The 16,161-nt window shown below is 36.8% G+C and overlaps 1 protein-coding gene across 1 annotated transcript in view; it reads right to left on the reverse strand.

Annotated features, from left to right (window-relative positions):
* Positions 1–6,025: 6,025 nt before the first annotated feature.
* Positions 6,026–16,161, reverse strand: part of COBLL1 (cordon-bleu WH2 repeat protein like 1) — a 50,862-nt gene continuing 40,726 nt past the window's right edge. The window contains exons 10-14 of the mRNA XM_075711081.1: positions 15,543–15,801; positions 12,941–13,026; positions 9,921–11,545; positions 9,124–9,303; positions 6,026–6,112 (exon numbers count right to left, since the gene is read on the reverse strand). Coding sequence (XP_075567196.1) covers positions 6,026–6,112; positions 9,124–9,303; positions 9,921–11,545; positions 12,941–13,026; positions 15,543–15,801 — 2,237 coding nt within the window. The remainder of the gene's footprint in view (positions 6,113–9,123; positions 9,304–9,920; positions 11,546–12,940; positions 13,027–15,542; positions 15,802–16,161) is intronic.

The following is a 16,161-nucleotide window of genomic DNA, read 5'->3' on the forward strand; positions in this document are numbered from 1 at the left end:
TTCGACATTTCTCTGAGCATGGCAACAGCAGAAGCAGAACCCCCTATACTGACAATTGCTCTATTTTTAAAGTTCAACTTGAAACTTTGAAGACTGATGGAATATTTAATGAGCATTTCTTGGCACACTGCAAATTCTTATCTTCACAGTAAACTGAGATACCGGAGACTTTTACAGATTTACAGTTCACATAACCTGATGCAACTAGAACCACAGCTGCATAAAAATGCAGATAAATCATACGATTAAATCCATGAGTGTTTGATAGCCATGTAAATACTTTTGAATATTCCACATAGTAATCTATCTCCATTTTTTGCCACTAAATAACTAAGGGAATATGATACTTAATTCATACATGGCACATAGTTAGGTATACTATGAAGAATCATGCCAATCCAATGAAATCAAAGATTAAGGCTTTGAAATTTAGGTATTTCAGTTTATTCTCTCCAGTGAAAGGAACAAGGGAATGGTCCATCAGCAAGTTGTTGTTTTTTTCTGGAGGAGTTCAACTACATGGATCTTGAAGCTTCCCCTCCCTCACCCCAACCCCCCCACCTCTTGATGCCCTCTTTTTACTGAGAGACAGTTGGGTCGCTATTAATATGAATAACAAAACAATGTTGCCTTACATTTCATGTAAGACAAGACTAGAGTGTATTCTTCAGAAATGCCTAGTCTTTCATTCTTATTGAGTAAGTTTTCTTCAGCCTCTTTATCTATTTTACCAGTTGCTCTAAGGAGTATTCAAATGACTAAGGAGGCACCTAAGAATTGGCTTCCCACCCTACCCCTAAACTGTTTTAAGCGTTGTTTGGGAATGTCCATGCACTCATGGAAACTAATGCTTTCGAAACTGCCAAGCAGATCATTTGTTGAAACAGAAGACAGTTGTTCTTCACATGCAGCAGCTGATATCAACAAAACAGCTACTAAAAATACACTCATTATACAATCACAAAGTGGTAACTAGTAAATGTCACTAGCACTTGTGTACGATCACACTGGATGTAGTATGTTATTAGCACAAGACCGTTCTCAAAGTTTGAGAAGTTCACAGAGGAATTAGCAACTTACATCCAAATCCAACTCTTTTGGATTCTTTTTGGCACTGGAGTTGTATCTATTGCTGCTGGAGATGACACAGCCCTTGTTATTTCCAGGCCCTTAGTTATACATGTACAGTCGCTCTGAAATAATGATTACCAATAGATGTAGTTAAAATTTCCTAATAGTTTTAGGTCCTTTTCAAATACATTTGTTTCTCCCTTTCCCAATGCTAAGAGATTTTCTTTCATTGCTATATTAGGAAATACAGAACAATGCCTATCCTGCACAGGATTGCATTTTCATCATTGTACTGATTACATGAATGGGGATCACAAGTTATCAGCCTTTCAGAGTTAAGCTTTTAGTTTCTGGCTTGAACCCACATGTTCCAAAATGGTACAGTATTTGTAGAACCCTGAAGCCAAACCAGAAAACATAAAATATGAAACGTGGGGGGAGAAGCAGCACTTCCTATTTGAAGACACTGATGAAGAATACCAAATTCATTCAACATCTTCCACTGGGAAGCAAGTGAAGTCATTCCTCAACTGATAATCTGCCTGTAGAAGATTACTCTTTTGTGCTTTAAACAGGGGAGGAGCAGAAATATCCTTCTGCCTGTCCTCACAGAAGTGGTGATTCTCCAGATCAAGAAAAGCAGAACGCCTCTTCTTTTTCTCTACCTCATCCCCTCTCCTTCCCCTCCCATTAATTTTATTCTCTTACATGTCTTGAATAATTTAGGAATAACTAAGACCATTAACAGTTTTAGTGGTCTTTCCAAGGTGATGGAGGGAAGAGGGAAGGAAGTGTTCATCTACTCCTTTTTTCACTTAAACACTAGCTGTTGTACTGTTATGTGAATGTGAGGTTTAATACAGCTAAAAAGAGAAAACTATACATCTCTTCCAAATCTGCTCCTTGAAGACATATACATACCAAAAATGTTAAGGTGTTAAGTGCTTGTATTAATGATCAGGAACAGCTGACAAAAAATAATGCAACTTTATGTACAATACATTGCAATAGATTCTTGACACACAGTTTCTGTGTTAGTTACCATGTCACATAGTTCTTGCAAGGAAGACAAAATAAAATGAGGTATTTTTTTCAAGTGTAGTATCCCATTACTTGCAAATTTCATGTTATTTGAACAAGGACACCTTCCCTCTCCCAAAGCTACCTAATCAGAAGTTTTAAAGAAAAAAAAAAATCCACCTTACCTGTGATTTTCAATTGGATTGTATAAAATAATCCACACAGAAAGCTTCCTTTTCAATTAAAAGCTGTGAAGCATTTCCATTGATATTGACAATTAAATTAAGACACATTTTCCCTTCTGCAAAGAGCTCTATTTGCTTGGCTACCAATCCATCAACTTAGTCATTTACAGTTACTCTTCAATCCAGTTGTAGTTGTCCAACACCTGATAAACGCACTCTGGCCAAGCATTACATTCAAGGATGTACACCCTACTGCTCAACAGCATCTTTTCTTTGTTTCTATTTAACAGAATTCTTCCAACCTTCTCCGCAGCTGCATATCAAAATAGGATTCTAAGCAGCTCCAACTAAAAATGTTTGCTTTGGCTGGTAACAGGTACATGTACAAACTTAAAAGCATTAGCTGCTCTCATGTTATATTCTTGTCCTTTACCTAGCATGTGTGATCCCACGCCTCTTGGTCCATATCCATGTTATTTTAATGTCTTCCTTGCTCTTGGAGATCTTCATGTTGTATGCTACAATATACTACGGCACAAATCACAGGTAGCTGGGAAAAACTAGGGCACTGATTATAAAGATACTTCCCAAAAATGGAGACATCCAGTGGTTTAACATCTTTTGGCTACAAGTATGAGAGCTCTTGCCTTGGCCTTAAAACCTCTAGTCACAATAATATTTCCAAATCTTATCTGGCAATGCTCTCTCCCAGCAAAACTGCTCCCTTCTCCAGGTACATCTGTAGTCTTAATTTTATTCTTCTGTAGAATAAATAAAAATTATATCATCTATCATAATTAATGAGATCATTTTTACTCTCTCTCTTCTTTTTTCTAGCCCTCCTTTACTTATAAAGTCCTGGAGTCTGTGATAGACCAAGATCCCGCTGTGCTACATGGGTATCTGCTGCTTCTTCAAAGAACTCATGACAGTAAGTCATAGCACACCTTTACTGGGTTCTGCTATTTTGCCTGCACAATTGCACTGACATTCATTTACTGCAATATCCTGACTTCCCTTCCCTGCACATTTTGACTGCCATTCAAAAGCAGCAAGGAGATTATAAGTGGTATGGCGTAACTAGTTGCCTTCTGTTGGAACACATCTGTAGTACAGGTTGCCCAAACTGTATGTATTCTTGGGCCAAAAAAAAAGTCTGTTTTCCCTCATGTAAGGCATCCACAACAAAAATTTACTGCTAACTTAGGCTTGCAGTTGCTAGAAATGCTTACTTATTACTTAAGCAGAAATGTTTTCTTGTTTGAACAATGAATAAACACATCAAGTTAATCAAGATTAGTTTTTATGGTAGAATTTAATACAAGAGTATAAGAAAAAATTAGTTTCTAGATATACAATAGCAAGATTTTAAAATGTCTTACATATATAAGTCAGAAGAAGGGGAAGAGAAAGTCTGCTAAAAAATATTGCCAGCTAGTAACAGAAAATCTCATTGAAGAGTTTCACAGTACTATTGTGTGTAGACATTTCAGTTAATTATCAAGCAAGTTCAGTTACAAAGACAAGAAACCCTAAAATTCAAGCAAGGTGTTTTTAGTTTTAATCTCTGTTACAAAGATGATATTTGCCTTCAGGAGTTCACATAAAAGGGCAATGTACTTTTAACATATGGGACTAAGGAACACACAGTAATATAGTTCTGTAATCAAAACCAAAGAAAACAACAACAAAGCAAGGTTATTTGATCTTTCTCCCATACCACAATAATTGGACTCCACCAATTTGGTCGAAATAGTGAAATGTCATGTAGACTTGTATTACCACAGATGGAGATTAAATTAGTCCTATGAAATAACTTTAGTCACCTTGGCAGAGAATACAAAGATTTGAGAAAAAACATGTAACCCCCTCCCAGCCAAAGTAGAAACAAGATTTCTTTCACAGTGCAACCTCTCTGTGGCAGTTACAGATCAGCATGTTGTATAGGAATGCTTAAAACATGGACTTCAAATACCACAATGAGCACAGACACTAGAATCCTGGGAGAGTTACAATTTTCAAGTCTGTCCCTCAAGACACAGTGAAATCTAGAACGTAAGCCCCAGTTAGAAACTAGCAAAAAAACCTACCTCTTCTACCTCACCATTTTCAAGTGAAACATGAAGCATTCTTTTGCAATCAGACCCTGAAACAGATCTTTTCAGCTACCACGTGGGTTCCCCCCGCCCTTGGAATTAGCCCTTGATTGGAGGCAAGAACAAGTTGGAGAAGGAAGTGGTAATACAGATTGACAGGGCACTAAGGTATAGGAGAGAATACATGAGAGAACAGCAGTGAACAAATGTTCATCAGCTCTCTTTATGAATTTTTATTTACTAAAATATTCCTTGAAGGGTTTCAGCATTAAGTTAACACTGTTATTTGTAATCAATAATTGACTCTGTACTAGAAAAGTAATGAGACCTCTTTGAGATTATTGCACAAAAACCTGGCAGCAAACCATTAATAACCCTTTGAAATGCACATATAGATCAGTTTCTGAAACTGAGTTACAGAATGTCTCTAAAGTACAAAATAAATATATTGTTAAAGAATAGAAACTAAATACAATTACTTTTATTTAAATCAAATCCAGCAAGAAAATATTTTAATATGGCAAATACCCCAGCACTTGCTGCATGCATCCGTAATCTAGCTATTTCATCATGAGCGTGACCATATTTCCACCCCTCTCCCCAAAATGTATAACCTTGACAAGAAATGGAAAATAGATAAAATAGAACATGAAGCATTTTCTTTTAATATATATTGCCATTTTTGGTTTTTAATGCTTAAACTATAAAGCAGACGCAAGAATGCTTTGTAAGTGTGTTACTGTGCTGTTTTAAGATTAAAATATTTTACATGAACAAGTCCAAAGCAGTTCATTCTTTAGTCATACTTCCAGTGAAAAAAAAGTCTTCTAGTTCATTAAGTATCAAAACTGTAATTTGCATTTTATCAGTAAGTGACTATATGCTGATGACTACTTTAAAATATATCTAGTTCACAAAAAGTATTGCTTATCTGAGTGCTAGGTAAATACTATATACATGGAGTCAAAGAACAGATGAGAAACGTCATGTAGTGCTACTATTAAGAAAAGTTTTTAAGTAGTACAAAAATTTCCAATAATTTATGTCCTGATTTTGTGTGTGTGTGTGTGTGCTACCAGGAAAAAATTAAAGGAGATTAAAAAAATCAAAATACTTATCCCAACTACTCTCAGCTGAAGGAACAAAACCATCAATTTTTTAAAAAGAAACAAAGCATATAATTAAGATTTTCTACTAATTACAAATTTAATTTAACAAAGTAATACAGAGGCAGCATGTGGTAGATTTAAATTCATACAATCTGTTGAAGTAATACACAATTGAAAATTAATGATCTAAAATTCTTAGATTGCTTTAAATCTAATTTCAGCATAGTGCTACATATTGTTCAGTCTTGAAGGCTAAAATCAAGAATTTTTGAATCTCATTCTAACATAAGCAAAGCTCATCTGCACCTTCTTTTAAACCTTTTTAGCAGCATAGTCAGCTTTATAAAGAGAAAAGGCAAAATATTACCATAATTTACATATTCTAATAATCTTTCCAAGGCATCAAAGGACCCAGCTTGACATTCCTATAACAATTGACAAAAATATATTAACATATACTTGCATTTACACGTTCAAAAATTTGTAGTTAGTATTAAGTTGGCCTATGAAGCAGTAGTAAAGTGCAAAATATTTGGTGTAATATCTAGTGATTAGCTTTTGCTTCAGTGGAATACAAATGAGTAAGCCTGGCTCTTCCATTGACAGATATGGTGTTTGATGGAGGACCAACCTGGAGGCAGGGGGAAAAAAAAAAGGGGGGGGGGAGGAAAAAAGAAATATTAACCTAACTTTTCAGATTCTTCTCTTTGTTGTACGTTACACAGTATTACTTCAAGGAAACAGAAATACTGCTACTTCCGTTAGCATTTTTCTCATCTCAATGAAAGACATCCTATATTATTTCTGAACAAAGCATATATGGTACAGAAGTGGAAATATAAGAAATTACTTAAAAACGTATTTTATCCTATCTAAAAATTCCATGTATAACTATACAAAACACGCATAATTTTTAGTCCTTCTCCAGACCTGGCTGCAAAGAAATACTCGAAAAAACATCACTAAACCAAACACTTTTTATTAAATACTGAATAGAGCTGATTTCTGACAAATTCTTCTAACACTTCTTTATACCATGGTAATGTTTCTTCTTTCAGGAGCAAACTATAACTTCTAGGATAGATAGCAAAGACCTGATTTTCAGGGGAGCGGCATAAACCAACAACTCCAATTGGAGTTAATGGAAGCTGTGGATGCTCCACAGCCATGCAAACCACATATCACAGCACACAGTTTACTAAACACAATGAAAAGATTCTGAAGAGAAAGATGGTTAAAAAGAAACCTCACTTGACCCATTTTAGGTTAGTAATTACGGAGGGCCCTACTGAACAGAAAAGACCAGCAACACAAAAGGCCACAGATCTTGGCATTGCATACTCACAACATATTAAGTAAAACAGGAAAAAATAAAGAATTTGGCTAGTGGTGCCAGCATTTTTTTTTTTAATGAGCTGAAAGAAGGGAGAGTATGGTAAGAGGTAAAAAGAGAAGCAAGCACCTGAGAGACCTCTTTCACAATTCAAATGGATCAGGTTATTACTCCTTTTACTGAGTACAGCACGATAGCGGAAGCTATGAGGTAAATGCATTTAAAAAGTCCTTTCAATACTGGAAATCACTTTTGGGTGCTAGTAAGTTATTGATACAAAATGCTTCTTTTCTCTGTTTGTCCTATTACTGCCAGTTCTCCATGTTAAAGATAAAATGAGACCATGTTTTTATTAGATTTGCCATAGGCCAAAAAACCTCCTTCTGCTGCGAGACATACCTGTACCACAGCATAGGTGCTCTGGGTAAGAGTGGAAAAAAACAGCATGCACAATTTCACATTTGGCAAAATTTCAGTGGGTTCTTCATTACATTTTGTGTGCGTGTTTCAGGGGTTTTTTTAAGCCTGTTTCAGGTTTCTGTGTTGCAGAATGCTTTTCTTGATGCTTACAGCATATTCATTATTATAATTTTTCCTTAAAAAGTATAGCCTTCTCCACACCCCCAGCCTCAACATACTATACTGGGAAAGAACATCTTCCACCCACAGAGGAGAAAGGGAGGTGAAAAAGGACTTCAATCATCATCTCTCTCTTCTTTGCTATGCCATTCTTGTACCTAGACTGATAAAGACTGTATGGGTCAGATCTCCTCTAAGAACATTTCTATTAGAAAAGAATGAATAACCGCACAACGAAGTTTTCCTTTGCTTTCTTTCTAGTAGAAATAGACATCTTGAATTTTGAAAAGCACATTATGAACTTTGTTTTTTTAAAACAGTTATAAGCTACTGTGCCAACAGCCATGCCTATGCATATTTCCCATAGAATCATAAAACAAAGTTCACACGCTATGCAAAATAAATAAAGTTCAGTATTATTCAGAATGTCATTATGCATTGGAGGGGAAAAAAAAAAACCCTTAATAAAAATATATGCAAACAAAATCCAAACAACTTTCTAGTAGAACAGATCGATTTGACCTCTAAGTGGCTCTGAACAATACAGCATTTGCTTAATCTTACCCTGTTTCTGAAGTGGCTGTGGTTAGTGACATGTAGTTAGAAGTGATACTATGGTGTATTATGTACCACTTTTACTGAGTAGAGGTCAAAAACTACTTCAGCATGCTTCTAACCTTTCTGGGAAAACTGAATCTTCCTATTCAGTGCAGAAATGATAGGAGGTCTACAAGTTTCAGAGAGCCTGTTGCAGTGCTACACTGAAACAAAACCTTGCATATGAAATGGATTGTTCTAATATCTGACCATCCACTGAGAGGTTTTGATCCTGGGGAATCAAAGACTTCCCTAAAACCAAAGAAAAACCTCACATCCACCCACCACACATCATTTGTTTCTTTCAAGGGGGAAGGGGAAGAGAAACAAAAAATACTGAATTTCTTTAATCTTCTGCAATGGGAAATTATTCCTCTACAGAATGCAAAATACTCATGCTGGGTCAAGAAAGCTTTGTGTGAGACTATCATTAAATTGTCTGGTTACAAATTTAAAACAATACAGATTTTTAAAGCGTGCAGTGTTTTACCCAATGAGAGAAGTCTAGGTAAATTTTAGGAGAGAGAAAAGAAAAATTAAGCCACAGTTTTAACCTGAGGGGGTGGGGGAAGATGGTCCTACCAGGACTGTTGACAAAACATTGAGAAATAGCTTATTAATGATACGAAACAGCAGCAGGAGGCTTGAAGTACATTTAAGAAGAATTAAGGATCTGATAGAGTCTAATAAACAGAAAAATACAATCTTCAGAACTTCTGTGTGTTTTCTGTCTGCAAAAGATTGCAGCTACTTCAGGTCTAGGGTGAAGCTGCTTAGCATGTGTCTAAAATCATACCATTTCAAACCATATAAACACAAATAAATAATTGAATACGGCTGATTTTATGAAAGAGATACTTAATTGATAACTTAGAGATTTCTAATTCATTTCAGGAAGATTTCTGACTGGATTTGTACTGTTTGAAAATACGGACATATGAAGCTTTGCATGTGCATTCACCAGTTGATTCTGCAGAACTGTACTCTCTTCCCCACCTCCCTTCCCATCGTTAAGAGACCTCCAGGCAGCACTTTGTGCCAAAGCTAACTGCTTTTAGTGTCACGCATTAATATGGTCATTTTGAAGGAAGTACCATGAGTTCATTGTTACGGATGCAATGATGAAAACTCACCCTTTTCAATTTGGCAGCAGCTTCTCCAGAGCGGATTGCAGCCAGCAAGCTCTGGTGGATCTGTTCTGGGTCAGAGCGCTGGAATGTCATTGCGGTTTGTCTCTTACTGGCAGGGGGTGGGTGGCCAGTGGAAGCACCTGACTGCACCTGACTCTTCTCACTGTTCACATTGCTGCCTTTCTATAAAGGGAGGAAGTGGGAGGAAAAACAAAACAAAACCTTTTAATCTGAATTAGTTATACATGGAAAACTAAGTCAACCTGGTAGAAGGTTGCATATCAAACTGCCACCCTTCTAGTGTTTGCTTTATTCAAGATTCATTCAAGATCAGCAACATTTCCACTACAGCAGTTTCTCCCTCAGATAAGTATGCCACCAAAATTTTGTACCTCCATTCAAGTGTGTTTGTGCCATGATCACTTGAAGCCAAACTGATCACCCTACTCAGAATTAAATTTAAGAAATCAACGCACAGAACCATAAAGAACTAAACATAAGCACTCCCAACATAAAAATAGGTGTACACAGTATAAATGATTCTATTCAATTTACTGTTCTTCAAAGTAGGGGATGCTAATTATGCCAAGAAATAATTATTTCTAATAATCTGCATGAGGTTGTTTTCACTTTTCCTTTTTTTCATTAAGATGCTGTGCTACTGCTAGACACCACAAGGTGTTTACACTGTACGAATACAGCGCTTTCTGATCAGGGAGTAGGTCAGAGACTGGCCTCTAGGCTAGTCACACTAGATGCCAGTGGACCAACAGTCAACCAATATTAGAAATAAAGTTTACCTTATCCATTAGACTATCTGGTGACCCCCCTGTTACGGTCTGTAAGGAAGGGTTTTTCACTTGAGGCACGGAGGTAGCTGAGGAGAATTCAGCTGACGAAGTAGCAGAGGAGAGCTCAACAGGAAGTTCCTCTCTTGGTGCCTGGCTAGTGATTGTACGTGTCTTATTGAATGATTGTGACCTTTTGACTGCGGATGAGACAGCAAGAGCAAAAGGGGATGGTCTCGAACTGGAGTACGGCTTTGGAACTGCAAAAGTTCTTAGAGTTCTTAGGTTCAACGGTGCTGGTGGACAGGAGGGAAAACTTGAAGGTTTATTGCTTTTAACAGGAGAAGTGGAGGATTCAGGTTTTTTGCCATCATCAACTTTTTCTTCATCTGCTGGAGGAGAGGAAGTACTTGTTTTATGTAAAGACAAAGAAGTTGGATCAGGTGATGAGATTTTTTTTTCCATCTCTGTATTTTTAGCTTCATTTTGAACAGAATTAGGAGCACAAACAGTACTTCTGGCAATTGCAGATGTCACATAATGACCTGAAGCTCTTCGTTGCATCTGCAGATAAAAAGAACTAGGCTTCGTTGTAGGACTTAATGCATTTGACTTGTCCTGAGTCTCAGAAGAAGCATTTGTATTATCCAAGCTTAGCATCAGTGGGACACGCTGTTTGGAAGACTCTGTTTCCTTCCAATTGCTCTCAGTAGTAATCTCAGCTCCAGGTGCCACAACATGTTCAGAAATGCTGTTCACTCTGTGCAGCAGATCATTTGCTGCTGCAGGTTCATTTTGTGAACCAACCTGTAAATGACCCACACTTTTTGGAAGACGAGGAATTTCAGCTTGCACTACGAATTCTTTGGGGTCGTCATGCTTCATAGAGTTTTCCAAAGTAGACACCTCTTGATCCTTACAATCTGATGGACTTTCTGATTCCCAGCTCTTCATTATTTCTAATGATTTTGGAGGCACTATTTTGTAAGTAGTCATTCCAATTTTTGGTATGTAATCTCTTGTAATTTCATTAGCAGGCTTGGGTTTAGGTTTGGTGTCCTGTCTATAAAAAGGGTAACCTTTTGCAGGAGAGCTGTCTGGAGTTTTTGCAGTTGTTTCTGGTGAAGCAAAATTACTGCCATTTATACAAACGTGACTCTGATCTTTTATGGGAATTACTTTTTCATGGGTAACTTCTTGCCTCTCAAGATGTTGTTCTGTTGAAGTATCTTCATCCTCTTGTATTCCATGCATCACTTGAAGAAGTGGGTTATTTGTATCTGTGTTGTGTTGAGGGACCAGTCCTCTGCATATGGATGATTCACAACCTTGAGGAAAAATAATTTCTTTTTGTGTAGTCCTTCCCAAATTGCTATCCGATGGACCTGTCTGGATTGCAACATCCTGAGTTTTTACTGTGTCCAAGCTGGTTTGATTTCTTTTCTGATCTTGCTTTTCTGGAATCAGTTGAGGATAATTCCTATGACTTACAGAGATGTCATTTTCACATGCCTGGCAGTTTGGTAGTCTGTCAACTTCAAGCTTGTTATTGTCTCTAAAATCTACTGTTCTAGTTTCATCTGTCTGAAGTTCTTTCCCTTCTTTTGTTGTTGGAAGGAGTTTTGTATCACTGTGATCTTTAAGTTAAAGAGAGATTCCAAAATTAGTACAAATGCCAAAAAGATTCAACCTTGTCCATTACATCACAAAACCCTGCATCCAATTTATTTAACTACAAGGACTGGCTCCTCAGCAATATTAAAATTTTCTTTAACACTTACTTTTAAAAACTGTTTGAAGATATACTTACCTTTGACTAATATTGACAAATAATAGTATTCTAACTCAGGTATTCCTCCTTAATTACCAGCCTACTGGTGCCATGCATCAACTTCATAGTAAAATCTATTCTAGAACTATTTAAGAAGTGGTAATGAATTTCAGTTGATTATTATATAGGCATCAGTGACTGAAGAGCTCAAGGACTATTCAATATTAAGTTATATGCAATTTTTATTTAGTTACACACCTTTGTGGCTTCTCCTTTACTTTTAAAATTACAAGTGTTATTTGTGAATTACACCTTATATATTTGTACAAGGGAACAACTGGAAAACATATGGACAAGACCAGTTTTCCAACTCTACTTTTCAAACTGTTTAGCAGGTCTGATAATTCGATTTTCTACGCCTGGACTAAACACATGTAGTCCTTTCCAAAATACAGGAATATTTGGGTCAAACTGTTTTAAATACAATATCAGAAAAAATTAAATTCTTTAGGAATAATCATTTGGGGTGGTATTTTGGGGAAAAAAAAAAGTCTGTCCTCATTTCAAATATGTTATAAAATGGCAGTTAAAACTTCTGTCACATATAAACAGGACTCCTGCAGTATGTTGTTATGATTTATAAACAGAGGTGCACTGAATATAAAAGACTATGGATGGCCTAATATATAAATCTGAAAATCAGTGTCACAAAATGGTAAAATAAATCAGTCGGGTCACTAAATCTATGGAAAAATTTACGATCCATTAGATGCACAGGATGTCGTCATTCCTCTTCAAATCAGCATGTCACTTTGTTCTATTTGTGTTTAAAAATATTTGCATTTTCATGCAGAAAACTCATGCTAATTTTGTAAGCAAAGAACAACTGGTGGCCTCTCCTTCCCCGCTGTGGTGGGGTGCCCATGTCACACCACTTGGCAGGATAACCTCTGTGTCCAACCTTCCCTCTCCTCAGCACAGCTCCACTCATACTGCCCAACAGCACAGTGCAGCTTTGACTACTGCTATAGGAAGTAATAATAATAAAAAAAAAAAAAATTAAAAATCCCTAAAACCAAAACTGCAGCCAATTCTTGTCACCTCATCTCAAAGAGGATACAACAGAGCTAGAGAAAGTATAAAGAAAATAATGTGATGATAGCAGTTCAAGAGTTGACTGTATTGTCATTTTTTTCTAAGGAATAGAAAAGTTCTCTTCAGCCTTGTTTTGAAGTATTAAAAATGAGTGGGAACTACTCACCATCGTTTTTATTTTGATCCAAAACTCTAAGCTTCCTGTCTTTTTCAAATGCAGCTTGCTCACTGCTTATCTTAGTCTGTAGCCCTCTGCAAAGCACAACAGTACATTAAATATGCTGGTATCATTCATTTCAGTAAACACAAGAAACTATGCAAAAGAACTGGCAATATCCTCCAAACACAGATGGACAAAATAGAATCACTCTGCCAAACATTGGAGTACTCAACAGAATATTTTTTTTTTTTAAAAAAACAAGAGGAAATGCTGCTATGATATTTTACCAAAGTGACATGCAGCTTCACTCTCTTCTGTGTAAGCAGATGATCAGTTTTCCTTTCTCTTCTCCCACTCCTTTTGGTTACACGTGCAGTTTGAACAAGCCCCTTTCCAGTAACAACTCAGCTTCAGTGAATCCACAATGGTGATGGTTCATCATTCATACAACAGTGTTCTTAGTGTGAAGTGTTCTGACACCCCCAACATTTAAAATGTGCCCTTGATTTTGTCCCCAACACAATATACAGGAAGCTGCATGAGACACTGACTGCGTATGAACATATGAACTGTGCAGTACAGACTTTTCAAAATGGCAATGAAAAATTTTCTGTCCCTTTTGAGAAATGCCTTGAAAACAACAAAGAAACATGCATCAAACATGTTAGTTGTATACTAAACGTTTTGCAAATGCATACAATTTCTGTCCTCAAATCATGAGGGAAAAGAGAACTGCACAAATCCTGAATAAACCCCTTATCTTTTCTGGCAGAAATATTAAGTTCTTGGCTTAAAAAGGTAAATGAAAAAGGCCAAAATACTTAAATTTCTCTTTAAAAAAAATTATTAGAACTTGAAACTTACATGTCTGTTTAAGATACTTTTATTTTCTGTAGTTACAAATACTGGCATTCTGAAGATTCCAATTAATTTGCCACATCAAATCTATTAGCTGTCAGGAACCAGTGCCTTAAGCTGAAACATCTGCTTTGAATCATTTAAAATGATAAATTCCTCAATAACCATCCACTCTTATGTTGCTTGTACAGGCCAAAATACACTGTAAGTGTCCAATAAACCACTAAACAGGAGCATACGCTCTCAAAATTATTGTTGGAAGAAAGTTAAAGCTCAGTCCCGCACTCCATACTCTTATCTCCATTTCCTTGAACACAGCTGAAGGACTGAGCTACAAGTATTCACAACAGGCTGAACTGTCTAATAAAACAAAAAAAAAAAAGCCACAGAACACCACAGAGAGAAATCAGTGGTTTTGACTGGAATATTACATATCCCTGGTTTGATTAAAAAGCACTTCTTCAAAGTAACTAGATCTTATACAGAAGATCCAAATTATCAAAAGGTTTCCAGAAATATAATGTCAGACAAACCCTAGTCTTCATTCTGGAATCCCCGTGATATTTCAGGAAAGAAAGGATTGCCAAACTCTAAAGTTAGAGCACAGTGCGTGCTAGATGATACTCACCAGGATTATAGGCCATGAAAAGGCTATTACAAGTTAGTGGGGGAAAAAAGAACCATCCCCTGGACAATTGGGTGAACTGGCCCAGTAACACAGGTCTGGTAATTTGCCAGTTCAAGACAACTTAAAAATAACATTTGGCTGATCCTCCTCCTTGCAGATCCCCATAGAGCAGACACACCCAAGCAACTGGCACAGTATTTGTCAGGACAGCACCAAAGATTTTTGCAAAGCACCATTTGGCCTTGGACTGACAAAAAAGGCCCTTGAAACACAAGTCAAAGCTCTCCATACTACCTTGAAAGTTCTTGGCTACTAGAGCATTCACACATTTTGGCTTCAGTACAATAATTGAAATAGTTCTTTCAATTTAAATTGGGAACAGTAGCCAGTTTAGTTGCCCCAGGGAACAGAGAAACAGCGAATTACATTAACACAATGGGACTTCTCTGGACAATCAACATTTATTTCAAGCAGGCACTAACTCATGTTGGAAACCTGCTGAGTCAGGTAGTTTAACAAACATGCTGAAGGGCAGCATCACCAGAAGGGAAAAAGAGCAGTTAAGGAAACTAATGTGTTTATTCTTTAAAAAGGCAGAATTAACTTGTTTTGCTGAGAGCAGATGGATCAAGTCAGGTCAAGACAACTGGCTAACATATAAGGAAAAGACAAAAGAAAAATTAAAACAAAACCAAATATGCAAGCAGTAGGTAACTGTGCCCAGAAGAACAGAAAGGCCGATCTACCTGTTTTTCCCCAACTGTAAGAATGAATTTGTAAATTCTCATCTGACTAATCAATCCAAATTTTTTCACAGCACGCTGCTCTAAAATATGCTGGGTATTTTAGAGATGGGTTCAGCCTTTCTGGGGTCCGGCTGTTTGAGTAGCAAGGAAAGGGAGGCTTAAACAGAATAGCCTGCAGAACACTTTTCATATTTGTTGAAAAGCTTCATGAATTACTGTGCACAGAAGAGTGCCACAATGAAAGCTAAGCATATTAAGCTCATTCCTCTCTCACAATTCTCTATTTTGTGCTCCACAATGAAACAGCACTCTACGTTTTATTTGCCTCCCCCATTCCCTCCCCAATGCTCCTTTCTTTGTCACAAAACGTACTTACTTGCCATCTGTGCTCATATTTTCTTGTTTTTCTTCCTTGAAGCTTTGTGAGTTGTCTACAGAAACACTGCCAGGAACCGGAGCTGATGAAGCAGGATCATTTTTTTCAGTTTCCAGTGGTACCTCAGCAGAGCTGAAGGCTGCAGTAACTTCTCCTATCCTGAGAGAGGTCTTTGTACTTTCACTGTCCTCTCTCTGTTGCACACTCATCTCTTCCCTCTCATCAATTTCTTCCAGGTTGTGTTCTGAGCTCCTTACACCTACACTCACAGAAAGAAAAAAAAAAAACAAAAACCCAAACAAAAACCAAAACAACCCACAATTCTCAGTGCAGGGTGTAGATACAAAAGGACCGGTGAAGTCAGCCTAAGTAGTTTGAAGAAGGAAAACTGAGACTTCTCTTTGTAATTCAGGTCAAAAAAAGAGACAGACTCATTCAGAGTTTTCACTTCACAGTATTTTCTAATTCTTTCCAATTCTCTCTTTTTACACATGAGTATATGCTCATCACCATGCTACTATCCATCTGTTTCTACATCTATAACTACTATATAACATTTTCCTTGTTTAACCCAAGTACTGGATTATGATAGATCAAAATATATTTAACAATATCATAA

This window comes from Pelecanus crispus, chromosome 5 (genome assembly GCF_030463565.1).
Source record: "Pelecanus crispus isolate bPelCri1 chromosome 5, bPelCri1.pri, whole genome shotgun sequence".
NCBI classification, from domain to species: Eukaryota; Metazoa; Chordata; class Aves; order Pelecaniformes; family Pelecanidae; genus Pelecanus; species Pelecanus crispus.